Genomic DNA, 15,932 nt, shown 5'->3' with positions numbered 1-15,932 from the left:
CCCCGCCCGCCCGCGCGACATCAATACCTACCTCATCTCTCTCTCTGATCATGCGCTCTTCTCCGTATTTACGGAGAGCAAGGTAATCCATAACTCCCGACATAATATCCTTGTTTCTCCTCTTGTCTCCCCTCGGCCCCCAAATAGGGCGTGGAAAGGGCTCCGCAAACGCGGGTGATAATATACCGGGAAAATAAAGGTAAAAAGGTCGAGTCCACAAGTTTAGTTGCGGGAGTCCCATGTCTCTCGGCGTGGACCGAACACTTGAGATCAATGTCCCATCTTTTTTTTTTTTTTTTAGGTGTGCCGCGTCCACCATCTTTTTTTTCTTCGTTTTGGTTAACACCATCATCATGATTAATATCGGTGACTGATGATGCAGCACGGCACACGATGTGGTGGTGTGCGCAGGACCATTTCCCCCGAATATTTGTTTCCCTCTCTTGGGGAAATACGGCGTAGGACATGTGATGTGTATGTCAGGCCACCCTCCTCCGGGGACATAGTCCGTTCCGTGTACTCGTAATTATGGAGGAGGGGGGGGGGGGGGGGGGAGCATAATGTTCAGAGGGCGCGTAAGAGTACAGCCAACCCTCATCAGGCGCCATTGCAGAACGCTTCAGGCAATGTCGGTCCGGGAGCTTGCGAGGTCGCCCTTCGTGACGTGTGTCTGTATATGTCGGATGCGAGATGTAGTAATAGTTGCCGGTGGTGCTTTCATACTAGTACGGGTAGTAAGTAGTGGATAGTAGTAGTAATACAACGACATGTAGACATCGCCATCCTGGCTTGAGAGGAGACAATCGGCGGCACAGCGAGCTTCGCATGCACCCATACATTTGAACACAGGTAGTGCACGGCTGGTCCGGCGGAATGCACTAGGACAGTTCAGACGAGATGGCTTGCGATATCAGCAGCTGGGCAATTCTATAATCGTAATAATTGAGTAATGATCGAGTAGAGCTCTGCAAAGCATTCGAATTTACGCATGTAGACTTTTTGTTTTTTTCTTCTTCTCCAGAGAATTCCTTCCAAATATTTGATGTAGGGTATTTGCTTTGTACGATGGTGCTGGGCCATGGTTGATCTGCACTGGACTCTATTATCATTCGGGATACGTACGACAAGATGTCTTCTTACACCTTTTCTTCCCTCTGCCAGTTTTTATCGAATGTATATTGACTGCTTAGATATGCCTGTTATACACAACATGTTTTTTGATCTGGCATCCTGTCGCGAAATCACCATCGTAGGCTACCTGACCTCTGAACCAAGTCATGTGACTGGCTGACAGGAAAGTCGAGGACGGAATCTCGTATAGCCGGAGGCCGAATCTCCTGACAAGTGATTGGTACAAAAAAAACAACAACACAAACGAGGTGACTGCAGTCCAGAAGCGTAGCTTTTCTTTGGCAGGGAGAGAACCAGGAGAGAAAGGTTGAAGCATCGAATCGAACAAGACGCGACCGAAGCTCGCCCATATCCTCTCCGCCATCCCCAGTCCTCCTCCTTCGGGTGCCACCATTTCCACAATGGCGAGCCCCGTTGCCATGCGGCCGCTATGCGGTCGCATAGTCACGTCCTCGTCGACATCAATGTCCGTGCGTCGGACAGGCGGCGCCGCGGCCGTTGCCTACTTCTCAACCACGTCGCCTCTGTGCAAGCGCAAGCGCAAGGTCAAGCCGCCCAACCGCGACATGAACCCCAACCGGGGCGTCAGCAGCATCTACCGCTCCGGAGTCCGCGAACACATCTCCATGTCGGGCATGCCCCTGCCCCGCCCGCGCGACTTCAAGCCCCAGATCAAGGTGGATGAGGGCCACGGCCTCTGGGGCTTCTTCCCCAAGCCCGGCGAGCTGCTCTACACGCCCGAGGAGGCCGAGAAGCACGGCCGCGCATGGAGCGTGGAGGAGCTGCGCAAGAAGTCGTGGGAGGACCTGCATGCCCTCTGGTGGACTTGCTGTCGTGAACGCAACATGATCTCCACGTCTCTGGCCGAGCTGGAGAGGAGCGAGCTCGGCTTTGGAAAGAGGGAGTTTGAGGTTCGAGACGATGAGGTATGCTTCCCCCCCTCTCCAGCCCCTCCCCCCCCCCTTCTTCCACGTATCTCAACTCTATGTTTGAGAGATAGTCAGCCTACGAGGTTCCCATACATACCATGTACACACACACACACATATATATATATATATATATATATGAGGAACATGGATGGAACTGACACAATACAACTTTTAGGTCCGAAAGACTATGGGTGCTATAAAGCACACCCTCACCGAACGATACTACACGTGGGAGGATGCCATCGACGTTGCTCGCAACGACCCCGAGATCAACTTCGAGGGTGGTGAAGGAGAGACATACATCCCTTCGGCGTACGAGGACGAGATCGAGGCTATAGAGAGCTCAGATGAGGCTGCTTCCCAGAAGGAGGTTTCCGAAGCAGGAAACGCCAAGCCTGAGAAGCAGATCTCGTGAGTACGGCGGAGGACGTGACCAGCATGCTTATGCGCGCGCGTGTGTGTGTGATATCCCCCCCCGGAAAAAAAAAAAACCAGAGGGAACGAGCATGTGGCATTTCTTGGCATATGGAAAGGGAAGCCAAAAAGAAAAAAACACTTGCGGCCGTATAGATTCTGTTGGGCCATGTATGCATGTGTATATCGTGTACGATGAACTGTTGGAATCGGAAGAAGGAAACTCGTGTATTATTACCATATTTCTCATACTTCGTAGGTACTGCGGAGTCGAGTATTACTGTTAGACTCTACCTGTAATACTACGGTGCATCATTTCAAGTGATGGCAGGTGATTCATTAAATGAACGTGGCGTATATCCCTGTCCACCATGTTGACTCTTAATTATATGAGATTAAATTCGCATTGATGCTGGATGGTAGGTCCGGTGTTGAGGCATGAATAGAGTGTTGATGGGAAAACGTCACCAAGAGCAAGGAGTGGTCGGTGTTGTCTTGGCTATTACGTATGGTGAGATGTGACGTCTAGATGTCACATACGCATACGTTGGAGCGGGATCCATGTGCCGGACGGATACTGTACTTGTTAATCGACAAGACGTACGGAGTACAGAGCAGGAGACACGGTACTGACTATAACCTGTAATCCGTACATGTAGTATTATCAGCAGTAGTAATACGAGTAAAAACTAATGCTATATACTGCAAAGAAGGGATGCATTACCAAGTTGGAATGTCTCGCTCATTATTATATCAAAGTAGCATCCATGCTAGTCTGGCAGCTCATTACGGGCCTCGAGGGGAGGGGGGGGGGGGGGGGGCCCGTTGGCAAGGATTTCAGGCTGCTTTGAATCTGATTGCCTCTCTCACCGACCGTTTCTCTTCGGTTGCTGCGTACCTGTAGTACGAGTAGCAGTACTGTACCGGGTTATTGGGGAGAGAGAGCTTTGGGGCGGGGTTCTCAGAGTGGAGGAACCCCTCGTCTCCCTCTTCTCTCCTTCTCTCCTCCCACCGCCAAAACTGCCCAACAACCAAGAGTCTGCATTTCTCTCCTTCTCTTCTCTTCTTGTGTGGGCGAAAAACAATAATAAAATCAATCGTCACTCCTGCTTTCCCATACCAACTTCCTTCCAAAAGACAACACCGAGATACAAACGCCCAAGATGGATGAGATTGCCCCCGAGTACGATGTCGTTGTGCTTGGCACCGGTATGTCTTGTTCCCACGCCCCTCCCCTCCTCGGGCATAGCACTCTCTCCCCCCCCCCCCCCCCTCCCCTCCTTCTCGGGAAGCTCTCTACCTCGACTTCGCGTCGCTAGCTGTTCCCCACGCGGGGCCATGGCGCGGCGGTGGCGGAGCGAGAGAAAGACGGAGAGATGTATGCTGACTTTATTCCTTGACAAGGCTTGACCGAGTGTATCCTCTCTGGGTAAGAAGCTCCATCCGTGCCGTTTCCTGACCACTTTCGAAAGGGGGACTGACCGTTTCCTTGTCATACAGTGTGCTCAGTGTCAAGGGCAAGAAGGTCCTCCACATTGACCGCAACGACCACTATGGCGGGTATGTTCTTTCCAAAAAAAAAAGAGATCCATCCCCTCCTCCCGCCCCCCGGAGCTTGATGTGCTGACGTATGTGGATGTCTAGCGAGGCCGCTTCTGTCAACCTCGAGATGGTAAGATATGGTGATCCCCCGCACCATACACACACCACCGCGCATGTACGAGCGGGAGAAAAACACGGTTCCTAACCACAACCACACATAGCTCTTCAAGAAGTATGGCAACTACGAACAGGGCGAGGAGCCATGGAAGAAGTACGGCCGTCTGAACGACTGGAGCATCGACCTCGTCCCCAAGTTCCTCATGTCGTCGGGCGAGCTCACCAACATCCTCGTCTCCACCGACGTCACCCGTTACCTCGAGTTCAAGCAGGTCGCCGGCAGCTACGTTCAGCAGGGTTCCGGATCCAAGGCCACCGTCGCCAAGGTGCCCTCGGATGCCGCCGAGGCCCTCAAGTCGCCCCTCATGGGAATCTTTGAGAAGCGCCGCATGAAGGCCTTCATCGAGTGGGTTGGCACCTTTGACGTCAATGACTCGGCCTCGCACAAGGGTATTCTTCCTCCGCATCGTCCAGGGAAAAAAAGCAAAGGTGTTGTTGTACTGATGCTTCCTAAAAAATAACTACCAGGTCTCGACATCAACACCTGCACCATGAAGGACGTCTACGACAAGTTTGGCCTCGAAGCCACCACCAGAGACTTTGTCGGCCACGCCATGGCCCTGTACCTGACCGACGACTACATTGACGCTCCCGGCAGCGCCCCCGATGCCATCAAGCGCATCCGCCTCTACGGAAACTCGGTCGCCCGCTACGGAAAGTCGCCTTACATCTACCCCCTCTACGGTCTCGGCGAGCTGCCCCAGGGCTTCGCCCGCCTCTCGGCCATCTACGGCGGCACCTACATGCTCAACACCAACGTCGATGAGTTCATCTACGACGGCGAGAAGGTGACGGGCATCAAGGCCACCATGACGGGCGTCGAGGAGATGAAGTTCGAGACCAAGGCCGGCATGATCATTGCCGACCCCTCGTACTTCCCCGGACACGCCAAGGTCACCGGCCACGTTCTCCGTGCCATCTGCATTCTCAAGCATCCTCTCGCCGGTACCAGCGACTCGGACTCGGCCCAGCTCATTATTCCCCAGTCCCAGGTCGGCCGCAAGAACGGTGAGCCACCTTCCCTCCTCTCTCTCTCTCTCTCTCTCTCTCGTTTTCTTCTCCTCTTCCTCTCCTCTTTTTCTTTTTCTTCCTTTTCTCCTTCCCCAGTCGCCCCCCCTCCCCCCCAAATGTGTACTTTTACTTTAGTACTGACATGTCCTAGACATCTACATTGCCTGCGTCTCGTCGGCTCACAACGTTTGCCCCGCTGGATACTGGGTTGCCATTGTGTCCACCATTGCCGAGACTTCAGCCAACCACCACCTCGAGCTCCAGCCTGGTCTCGAGCGTCTGGGCAAGATTGAGGAGCAGTTCATGGTATGCACTTTCCTTCCTTTCCTTCCCACCCCCTTTCTCTGTGCTCTCTCCTGTATGACTTGAGACTAAGACGAACACACCACAGGGCCCCCCTATCCCCATCTACGACCCCACCGACTCTGGCTCCAAGACCAACGTCTTCCTGTCCAAGAGCTATGACGCCACCAGCCATTTTGAGACGACGACGGACGACGTCAAGGACATTTACCAGCGTGCTACGGGCAAGGAGCTCGAGGTTGAGGGACTCAGGGAGGGACTCACCGTTACCGAGGAGTGATTTAGCCAAAGATTGTTGGAGTGATTGTTTTTTTGTTCTTTTTTTAATTGGTTGAAACAAAGTGTAAAGAAGACAAAAAGATGGGAAGACATAATTTCAATTAAAGCGAAAGAGAAGGTGGTGACTACAGCATCATTATTTCACATACCACGAGTTGCTCCTGTCGTCTACGTAGGACATTTATACATTGTTGCTCTGTATGTCTTTTACAAGTGACTTTTTTTAAAAAAAAAACTAGATTTGGTCTTGTATACAATATATAAAATGAATTATATATAATATAAATAATCACGAAGAGGAAATCATGAATCAGTTGACATGAGAGAAAAAAAAGAGTCATTAATCATCGATATATCTAGATAACCTTGCTTTTGAACACTTGAGACCCATCACCCCTCATCCAGGTTGACTACATCGCAGGGGTGATGGACCACCCTCTGTGTGTTCCCAAAGGGTGGTCCAATCCCCTTGCAAGTCCCTGTTAACCAGTTGTGAAATCCTCTTGACAGATGTGGAGGGTAAGAAAAGGGATGGTGAGCAGGTAGGTGGGAAGAAGAAAGAAAAAAAAAATAAGTCGACGACACATGAAGAGATTCTGACCAAAGACCCCCCCTAGATCAAAGAGATGAGGAAAAAAACAATTTTGGTTGTTCAAAAAAGAACAAAGAAGAAGAAAGGAGAAAAAAAAGGAAGCCACCTTTTCTTTATTATATACGCCAACCGGGAATGGAATTTTTTTTTAAAAAGGGAGAGAAACAAATCAATGATAGTGATGATGCATATGGAGAAATCTGAGGTGGGAAAATAGGAACATGGAGATGGACTCATCGCCTGTTTGTCTTGCCCATACCGCGCTTGCCGACAACCTATAAGATGTGCGTGTTAGCGATGACAAAGGATAGAGGGTTAGAGGAAAGGAAGGGAAGAAACAGTACCAGATGCTTGGTAATTGCAGCAGTAGTATGCCTGTCTGCTTCACCCTGGCGAGCCATGCGGTTCATCTTCTTCTGGTGGAGCTTGAAGATGCGGTCGGCCTTGGTGCGGGACTCCTCATCCTGTACACCGTCGTCGCGACGGCTGGTGGTGGGGGCGCGGCTGACGGCGCGGCTCTTGGAGCGGAGGCGCTCTCGGGGGGTGGCGGCCTCGTCGAGGTCCATGGCGTCGGGGTCCTCGGTGCCGACGCGGCTCCTGGTCAGGGAGCGGCCGCGGGGGCGCGACTTACTTCGGGCGCGGTCCATGATGTCGGTCGTGTCGAGGCCGCGGCGGTCGAGGGCGTCGTCTAGCTCGGATAGGTTCTTCCTCTGCATCTTGCGTGGGATGATGGCCTGGTTCTTGAGCCTCTTCTTCATGCGCGCCTCGTTGCGCGTCAGCGCGATCTGCTCCTCAATCTTCTCGGCCTTCTCGAGGATCTCGGCTGCCTCCTCGTCGTCGATGTCAGAGTCAGAATCGTAGTAGCCCTCCTTCTCGAGGCGCTCCTCCTCCTCCTCCAGGGCGGCCAGCTTGGCGTCGATGTCCGGGTCGATGAAGTCGTAGACGTTCTTGCCGTCCAGGAGCTCGGGCACGGCGTCGTGCTTCCACTCCGGGTTGGCCAGCTCCCACTCCTCGCGCATGTCGACACTGTACACGCCCGCGCCGCCGTTCTCGTCTTGCACGTCTCTGGCCAGGCGGCGGCGCTCCGGGTCGTCCTTGTCGTACTTCTTGCGGCCCTTGAGGCCCTCGGGGATGTGCGTCTCCAGGGTCTGACCACCCATGGGCTGGGCCACGTGGATGCGCGACATGACGCTGGCGAGGCGTCCGCCAAGGGCGCCGCTGTTGTTGGTGCCCGCCTTGAGCTTCTGGTTGACACGGTCGGCGATCAGACGCTCGCAGGCGGCGTTCTTGACCTCTTGGACGCCCTCCTGCGTGTTGCACGACAGCTGGAGCATCTCGACCTCGTTGGACTTGAGAAGGCTCTGCAGGTCCTGCTGGAGGTCTTCGTCCAACTCCTCGGGGCGGGTCACATCAATCTTGTTGATGACGATGAAGACGAGCTTGTTGGAGAAGAGGGGCTTGATGCTGCGGAACAGCTTGATCTGGTCGCGCACCGTGTAGCCGCACTGCTCCGACAGGTCCATGAAGTACAGGATGGCGGACCGCAGGTGGGCAATGGCCGTGATACTCTGCATCTCGATGGTGTTCATCTCCTCGAGGGGGTGGTCCAGGATGCCGGGGGTGTCGATGGCTTGGAAACGGAGGTACTTGTAGTCAAAGTGACCGACGAACAGGCTCTTGGTGGTGAAGGCGTAGGGCTGGACGTCGACGTCGGCGCGCGTCACGCTGCGCAGGAAGCTCGACTTGCCGACGTTGGGGTAGCCGCAGATGAGCAGGGTGCGCGTGTTGGGGTCGATGGAAGGCAGACGACCCAGGTGGAGGCGGACCTGGTCCAGGTACATGAGAGGGTCCTTGAGGCGCTTAAGCAGGGTGGCCATGCGACCGAGGGCGGCCCTCTTGAGCTGCTTGCACTGGTAGAGCGACTGGCCGTACTTTATCAGGCGCACATAGTCCCTGGAGATAGTCTCGATCAGGTTCTTGGCCGTGGACACTGTTTGATCGGGCAAGAGAGGTGTGTTAGCCATGGACAATTCGTGAGCTAGAGAGAGGAGAAGAGGAATGGGGTATCAAGAGGGAACGCACGTTGGCCCAGGGCGATCTTGAAATGGTCGGCATCGTAGAGGGTGTTGAGAAGATCCTTGTGAAAAGGATGGATGTCCTGAAGACGGGGGAAACTTTCGAGGATGGCACCAAACTTCTCGGAGAAGGTCTCTTGGGTAAACTTGACCTTTCTAGTATAGAAGGCTGTGAGGAAGGGAAGTTAGTAACTGGCCTTCAATTTAGACAAGAAAGGAGAAAAAAAATAAGATATCGACCTCGAATTCTGCTAATTTGGAAACCAGCACGAATCTGTGTGGGCAGCTTGCGCTGGGTACGGCTCAGCACGATGTCGAGAAACTCCTGCTGAGTAGGCACCGGAGGGATGTCCTTCCAGGTCGTCTTCATGATGGGCAACTTTGTCCGGTCCAAGATAAGACGACTTGTTGAATGAAGGCAAAAGAAGGAAAAAAAACAAAGTATGTGTTGATGATGAGTTTTGGTGGGGGTGTGGCATACAAGAGCGACAGGGAAGGCGGTCAGCAATTTTTTTTTCTGCAATTGCTGCTAGTCTCTCGAACAATTTTTTTTTTAATTTTTTTCTTTTTGAATCCTGGAAGTCACGTGCTGTGGTGGGGTGAATCATGAATGGGAAGAGGGGCGATTATGCTTACTTAGCGTCTTCCGGAGTCAGGGACCACCTACCAAGAGAAAAGAAACTAACCAAACTCGGTTTCCCCCCACACTCAGCTTCACCATGGATACGTGTACTATTGTATTTTCGTCATCATTTATCTATCATATCCTGGATGACTTGTGGCGTAGTAGCTATTTTCGTCCTCGGTCTTGACTCTATATAATCAGTTTTTGAAGTGTGGGAGAGCGAAAGAGATACCGAGAGGAGACTCGAGAGAGAAGCGAGAGGGAGCTGACAGGGTCATCGGGATATCGTTACACCAAGAATAGCATCACCAGGGACTCGTAGATCACACTGCCTCAGGCTGACGCAAGCGCTGATGGCGCGGGTTAGCACTGCGAGGGAAGCTGGAAGATATTCAGTAATACAAGTATGTATACTCTGGATATATATATTCCTGTAGAGGCGATCAGTTGCGTCGTCATCGGATGCCTGTCGCATCACCACAATAGCAGTACATGTATTACTGCTTGGCAATCCGGCTTGTTAATAGAGGAGGTGCTGTTAGAACTCCCTCCACATTCTACCGCTTTCTAGCAACTTTCCCACTTACCGCTGCTTACAGTTAGTTGTACCTTTATTGTGTTCCGGACCCGCACACTCGTCATCATCAGTCTTGCTGTTTCGTCCTCACTTTTTCTTTTTTCTTTTTTCTCTTCTTCAGCCTCTTATTCTTCCTCTTCAGTTCCTTCACACTCTCCACATACCTGATTTACTTCACCGCTGCCAAGTCACAGAGCATATCCAACCTGTTCGTGGTCACTCTCTCTAACTCATTTCACCCGAGCCCTTGCAGCTGTGTGTCTGTGATAGAGACGAGGGGTACTGCGGCTCTTGGCGTGTCGTTTCTTTCTTTTCTTTTCTTTTCTTTTTCTTTTGGTCGGTATCTGAGCTTTCTGCTGCTGCTGCTGCTGCTGCTGCTGCTGCTGTCGCCGACGAGGATACAAAGACAAAAAACCTCTATTCAATCAACCACCTTCCAGTCCTAGTTCCTTCCGTCTTTCACAATGCGCGTCACTCTCAACATATACAACCCCCGCGAGGGTGAGGACGATAACCTCTTGACTCTCGAGATCTTCCCCGATATGCCACTGTCAACCCTGCGCGAGTCCATCCAGGCCGAGAGCAACATCGACCCCACCTCTCAGCACATATACCACAACGGTCGCCTCATCACCGACGACTCCAAGACCATGCATGACCTCGAGATCGGTGACGGCGAGATGCTGGCCGTCCACGTGAGGGACATGCGTGGGAGCACCGGTGTGCCTGCCGCCGCCGCCGCCGGTCAGCGGCCCTCCTCGCGTCCCCAGCAGTCGCAGCCTCAGCTTCCCCCGAGAAATGCCGCCAACCAGGGCCAGCCCGACCCGGAGCTCATCCGCCTCCAAGTCCTGGGTAACCCGGCCATGCAACAGCAGGTCCAGAGGCAGAACCCTGAGCTGGGTGCCGCCCTCAATGATCCAGCTCGCTTTGCCCAGATCCTTCGCGATAGCAACGACAGGGAGCAGCGTGAACGCCTGGAGCGCCAGCGCGAGATCGAGCGTCTCAACGACGACCCGTTCAATGTCGAGAATCAGCGCCGTATTGAGGAAATGATTCGCCAGGAGAGGGTCATGGAGAACCTACAGAATGCCATGGAGTACAACCCTGAAGGTAATTTTCTAACTCTTTCCTAAGCCAACCCCTACTCTATCCTTTCTTCTTTCTGAAACACCATGGCTGATTCGACGTGACACACCAGTCTTTGGAAGGGTTCACCTATTGTATATCGACGTCGAGGTCAACGGCCACAAGGTCAAAGCCCTTGTCGATTCGGGTGCTCAGGCTACCATCATGACACCCGAATGTGCCGAGGAATGCGGCATATCCCGCCTGATCGACACACGCTTCGCCGGTGTGGCCCACGGCGTGGGAACCGCCAAGATCATTGGCCGCGTCCACGCAGCTCAGATCCGAATCGGCAACCTCTTCCTCCCATGCAGCTTTACTGTTATGGAGGGAAAGACGGTCGATATCCTCCTAGGTCTCGATATGCTCAAGCGCTACCAGTCCACCCTCAATCTCGAAAAGGGCTGCCTGATCATTCAGTCCGAGGAGATCCCCTTCCTCGGAGAGGCCGACATTCCCAAAGGCGTCGAGGAGCAAGCCGCCGATGAGCCCACCGCCCCCGGTCCTTCGGGAACCCGCATCGGCCAGGAGAGCGGCGTAGTGATGCCTCCAACTTCTCCCTCTGCCTCATCGCAACAGCAACAGCGACAACAACAACAACAACAACAACAGCAGCAGCAGCAGCAGCAGCAGTCTGCACCGCATCAGTCGACGACAACGGCCTCCGCTGCGCCTCCTACCCAGCAGGCAGGAGAAGCCAGCGTCTCACCCCAGCACATTGAGACGCTCATATCCATGGGTGCCGACCGCGCTCGCGCCATACAGGCTCTCCAGGCGTCTGGTGACAATGTCGACATGGCTGCCAGTATCCTTTTCTTTGGTTAATTTACGTTGAATGCTTCTTTTTCCCATACCTTGTGAGGGGCGTCACGGTAGCGCTGCTTTGGCACAGAGATGTAATGGGGGTTCTACATACAAGGAAGTCAGATTTATCTTTATGAAACAAGGGGGAAACAATTAGAGGCCATACGAATCTTCTTCAAGCATCATTGGGATATTCTTGAGAAAGATGTATATATGAACAGTATTTTGCATCAATAGACTCCATTTTTGTTTCCTACCACCTACACACATCGACTGTATGGAGAGAGAGAGTGAGAGAGAAAGAAGGGAGAGAGAGAGTGTGTGCGTATGTGTGTGTATGTGCGTATGTGTGTATGTGTGTGCTTGTGAAATGGAGAGAAGACTACCGAATCTTGTAGACACAAGGCTTAAGAACAGAAGCCTCATTGACACTGGGATCGTCATCATTCTCCAAGGCGAGGTTACGACGGGGCGTGCGACCATCCTTATTGCCAGCGGGTCCGCGGGCGGCCGTCTCGGAGCGAGGCTTGACGCCCTTGCCCTTTGTAGGATCAGCCGCCTTGACGAAGTGCATCTTGACAAACATCCTGTTGCTCAGGTCGACGGCGTCGTTCTGGTCTCCGGCGGAGTCGAGGACGAAACCCCTCCTACGCAGGACGTCGACGAAGGCCGAGACGTCCGTCTCCCTGCGACGATCGTCGGCGCCGTCAACCTCGACGGCGAGGTCCTGACCGTCGTCGGCGTCGTCGGCGTCGTCGGCGGCGCCCCTGCCCTTTGCCTTGGAAGCGGCGGGGCCCTTCCCGTTCTTGGTGCGGTGGCCGACGCTGTGCTCGACGCGGCCTCTGGCGGGGCCGGCGAAGCGGCTCTTGATCTCGGCCACCCACAGCTCGCCCTTCCAGTGGAGGATGCGGTAGGCCTCCTCGACGAAGTCGACCCAGTTGGTGCCCATGAGGGCGAGGCAGAAGACGGCGACGTTGACGCTGCCGTCCTCGAGGGGCAGGTTGGCTATGTCGGCCCTGGTGACGAGGGGGCTTGGGCTCTGGAGATCGTAGCTGAGCACCTGGACGCCCAGCTTCCCGCCGTCGCGCCCGAGGGACTCGGCCAGCCGGGCGTCGCCGCAGCCCAAGTCGGCGATGGTGCACGTCCCCTGTGTGCGGGGCAGGGGCTGCGGCTGCGGCCTGCCCCCCCGACCGTCCTTGCCGTTGGCCTTGCCGTTGCCGCCGCCGCGACCGTGGGCCCTGACTTTGCCGCGCCTGCGGATGTCGGCCAGGAAGCTGTCGACCGGGTTCTCCGGCCAGGCCTTGACCTGTCGGCGGAAGCCCTCGTGGTATTCGTCGAACATCTCGGGGGAGTCCTGGAACAGAGCGTAGGCTTCTTCCGACGGCCGCGTGTACAGCGTCTCGTTCAGGTGTCGGAACCGTGCGGATATGAGCTTCTGCCTCATCGAGGCTTGGAGGGGCGTCAGCTTGGGCGGCGCGGGGACGAGCTGTTCGGGCTTGATCGTCGTCGCGGGCGCTGGGCTTTTGTCCGCCGTCTTGTCATCTTGCTGCTGCTGCTTCTGCTTCTGCTTCTGCCTCTGCTTCTTGTCTTCTTTGCTGCCGGGTGCGGCGGCTGCGGCAGTATCTTGATCGGTATCGTCCCTCTCCGTCTTCTTCTTGTCGCCGCCGTCCTTCTTACTCGGGGGGTCCGCAGCAGCGCCATCATTCTTCTTCTGCTTCTTGACTGTCTGGTCCTCCTTGACTATCGTGTCATCCTCGCTGTTCTTGTTCTTGTTCTTCCCCCTCTTCTTGCTGCTGCTGCTGTCCTTATTATCGCCGCCCTTGGCCTTGGCCTTGCCTTCAACGATAGACTCAAACAGGTCGGCGACGTTGGCGGCCGTGACCTCTACTGCCGCCGCACCGGCCGCCCTCTTGCGCTTCCGGGACTTGTTATTCTTCGACGTCGGTCCTGCTGCAGCCGCTGCAGCTGAAGAGTCTTCTGATGCGCCGCCACCGTTGCTCGACCGGATCGTCTCTGCTTTCAATCCGTCCGACGAGACGGACCATCCTGGAACGGCAAACATTTTTTTTCTTGCCTTTAACTATCGGCTGTTGAGTTGAGAGGGGGGGAGAGCAGGAAGAAGAGAAATGTAGGCAATAGTTGAAAAGTTCAATGTCTGCTAAATCTTTTTTTTCTTTTTTTTTTCTCTCTTTTTTTTTCCTGTAGTTTTTGGGTGGAGGGATCAGGACGTTTTGGAAATTTTGGCGGGTCAACCGGCGTGGGGCCCAATCAGTTGGGTCGTGTATTTTCCAGGGACCAAAGACGGTAATAATCCGTGTATTATTATTATTGCTCTACTCGTCCGTACTCGTACTCTCGCACAATATTACATGTTTGCTTGGAATATTACGGGGATGACAATAGATACATATGACGGAGAGTGACAAGATAACAAAAGAAGAAAAAAAATGTGGTTATGATTTCTTGTTATGCCTAGTGTCAGTCTTCTAGTAGGAAGAATATTAGCACATCATGATATACTGGCAGTACCGGACTCTCATCCTCACAAACCACCCAGTCTTATACTTCTAACCTAGATGATATGATCGCTCTTATACCATTGAGATATCGTGGGGGACCATTGCACTATTTCAATACCGGGTACATTATAGATCGGCCTACCACTCAGGAATTGGTCAGGCATTGTACATCGTCACTTTTATTCTAAGTAGGATGCGAAGTTATCCTCACGTCGACGATTACGCCAAGGCCATCTCCAGAGGTGACATATTCATATTTACTGGCTATGCGACGATGTGCTGTTGAAGGATGGGGTGTCCTCATGGCAATGGGGACCTGGAATCAGTGAATACATGCATTGTTGGACGGAAACGATGTGGCGTATCTGCACACCATTCCGGCATGCGAAGCCATGAAACTATGTGCAAAGCATAGATACCCGCACTTGAGCCGGCATGGAGGGGGGGGGGGGGGGGGGGGGGTAATACTTCGAGAGCATCTAGATTCATCAGGAACTCCACCTCCGGCTCATCGACCTGGATAGGACATCAGCAGCTTTCCGTCACTGAGAGAGGCGTCGGAATCCACGAGGAGACGACGGTCCGTCATGGTCCGCCCGGTAACACCGATGGCGGACGGAAAGACCATCTAGAAGGATGCCACTTCCCGATAATGGGAAATGTAACGAGGAAATAAGTACGGAATAGAATAGAACAGGTGCGCAGAGCAGAGTTATCGAGGGAGGACAAGACGGAGGCAAATGGTGAGTCCGCCACAGTATACTGCGGCGACAACGGACACGGGGTGTTTGGACTAGTGGTTGCGTCGTACAAAAGCCTTTGCTAGCCGCCACCATTTTCTCTGCATGCATGAGTTGATTGACTGGTGCACACCTCTCGATTGCTCATCTTCGTATGATTCGAGTCCGAGCTAAGCTCCCGTGGTCCGATGGATGGCTGATTGCACACGAATGTGTCCTCGTGCATGTATGCAGCAGCAAAGATGAAGGACTCATCATCAGGTATTTTCGGCGGTCAGTAATTGCCCATAGTGGCCAAGAGGGAAGAGGGACCGGGACCGGGAGCGGCACCCAATTGCCAAGGAAACGAAGCAATACGTGAGCATCTCTGGTGTGTACCGATGCCCTGAGATAGGTGGAGTGGCGGACAAGAGCCAATATTACTGCTTTTTCTCAGTCGAGAGCTGACCGGGATGACCTGGACTGATGGCAGAGCCTGAGGCTTCAAGGATATTGAGTCGAGTACGGAGTATCACAGCTGTTCAATATGCCACGATCTTGAAGCGGCAAGAGAGAACAGAGGGAGGAGAAGAGAGGTGATACCGACTGAGACAAGGCCAAGGTTGGAGCAAGGTTTCTGGCTCTGGATGGAGACTGAAGTAGACAGGGCACGGGGTGCGGGGACGAAATGTACGAGTACATAACACTCACTACATGCACCGGCCAAGAAATACCACGGCCCCACGACTTTGATGTCGTTGGTCATGGGATACGAGTATCGGCAGGAAAACGATAGTACGAGTGCTAGTAGCAGTAGTAGTTAGTAGTAATCTGCACACTGTAGTAGAACTTGTCAAGAGTATTATTACTACCAGTGAATGCCAAGATGCCACTCGTGCCACTAGGGTGGTGTATTAGCAGCAGTAGCATTTCTCCTCTCCGTAGTAGCATTGGCAAGGTAGAGTCACTGCTAACAATCGGTACTGATACTTCTCGGGGTTGTTGAGCAGAGAGAAAGGAAGAAGAGGGGAAAGGGAACGCAGACGCCGACATACCTGTACAGGTGGAGACCTCAGACAGGCCGGTGCACCGAGGCAGGCGCTGACA

The 15,932-nt window shown here is 53.6% G+C and overlaps 5 protein-coding genes across 5 annotated transcripts; 3 read left to right on the top strand and 2 right to left on the bottom strand.

The window, feature by feature from the left end:
- Positions 1–1,532: 1,532 nt before the first annotated feature.
- Positions 1,533–2,472, top strand: GMORB2_0499 (large subunit ribosomal protein L47; the record flags this gene model as incomplete). Its single annotated transcript, XM_035462484.1, has 2 exons — positions 1,533–2,057; positions 2,299–2,472. Coding segments are annotated over 2 exons (699 nt in total), but the record flags the coding sequence as incomplete, so codon positions are not given.
- A 1,168-nt stretch (positions 2,473–3,640) lies between these two features.
- GMORB2_0498 (Rab GDP dissociation inhibitor) lies at positions 3,641–5,790 on the top strand (the record flags this gene model as incomplete). Its single annotated transcript, XM_035462483.1, has 8 exons — positions 3,641–3,686; positions 3,882–3,906; positions 3,978–4,037; positions 4,122–4,149; positions 4,241–4,586; positions 4,665–5,204; positions 5,359–5,513; positions 5,599–5,790. 8 exons carry the CDS (start codon positions 3,641–3,643, stop codon positions 5,788–5,790), a joined length of 1,392 nt encoding a protein of 463 aa, XP_035325413.1.
- An 824-nt stretch (positions 5,791–6,614) lies between these two features.
- On the bottom strand, positions 6,615–8,826 carry GMORB2_0497 (nucleolar GTP-binding protein; the record flags this gene model as incomplete). The annotated part of the gene is made up of 4 exons (XM_035462482.1): positions 6,615–6,656; positions 6,726–8,371; positions 8,464–8,625; positions 8,697–8,826. The coding sequence occupies 4 exons, from the start codon at positions 8,824–8,826 to the stop codon at positions 6,615–6,617; spliced, it is 1,980 nt and encodes a 659-aa protein (XP_035325412.1).
- Positions 8,827–10,122: 1,296 nt separating this feature from the next.
- GMORB2_0496 (DNA damage-inducible protein 1) lies at positions 10,123–11,608 on the top strand (the record flags this gene model as incomplete). Its single annotated transcript, XM_035462481.1, has 3 exons — positions 10,123–10,768; positions 10,857–11,323; positions 11,432–11,608. 3 exons carry the CDS (start codon positions 10,123–10,125, stop codon positions 11,606–11,608), a joined length of 1,290 nt encoding a protein of 429 aa, XP_035325411.1.
- Positions 11,609–11,650: 42 nt separating this feature from the next.
- On the bottom strand, positions 11,651–13,649 carry GMORB2_0495 (ribosomal RNA-processing protein 8; the record flags this gene model as incomplete). The annotated part of the gene is made up of 2 exons (XM_035462480.1): positions 11,651–11,691; positions 12,053–13,649. The coding sequence occupies 2 exons, from the start codon at positions 13,647–13,649 to the stop codon at positions 11,651–11,653; spliced, it is 1,638 nt and encodes a 545-aa protein (XP_035325410.1).
- Between the last annotated feature and the right edge of the window lie 2,283 nt (positions 13,650–15,932).

The sequence above is a fragment of the Geosmithia morbida genome (assembly GCF_012550715.1).
Source record: "Geosmithia morbida isolate 1262 chromosome Unknown scaffold_0, whole genome shotgun sequence".
Taxonomy (NCBI): domain Eukaryota; kingdom Fungi; phylum Ascomycota; class Sordariomycetes; order Hypocreales; family Bionectriaceae; genus Geosmithia; species Geosmithia morbida.
The sequence above is the reverse complement of the archived record's forward strand: the minus strand, read 5'-3'. Positions and strand labels throughout refer to the sequence as shown.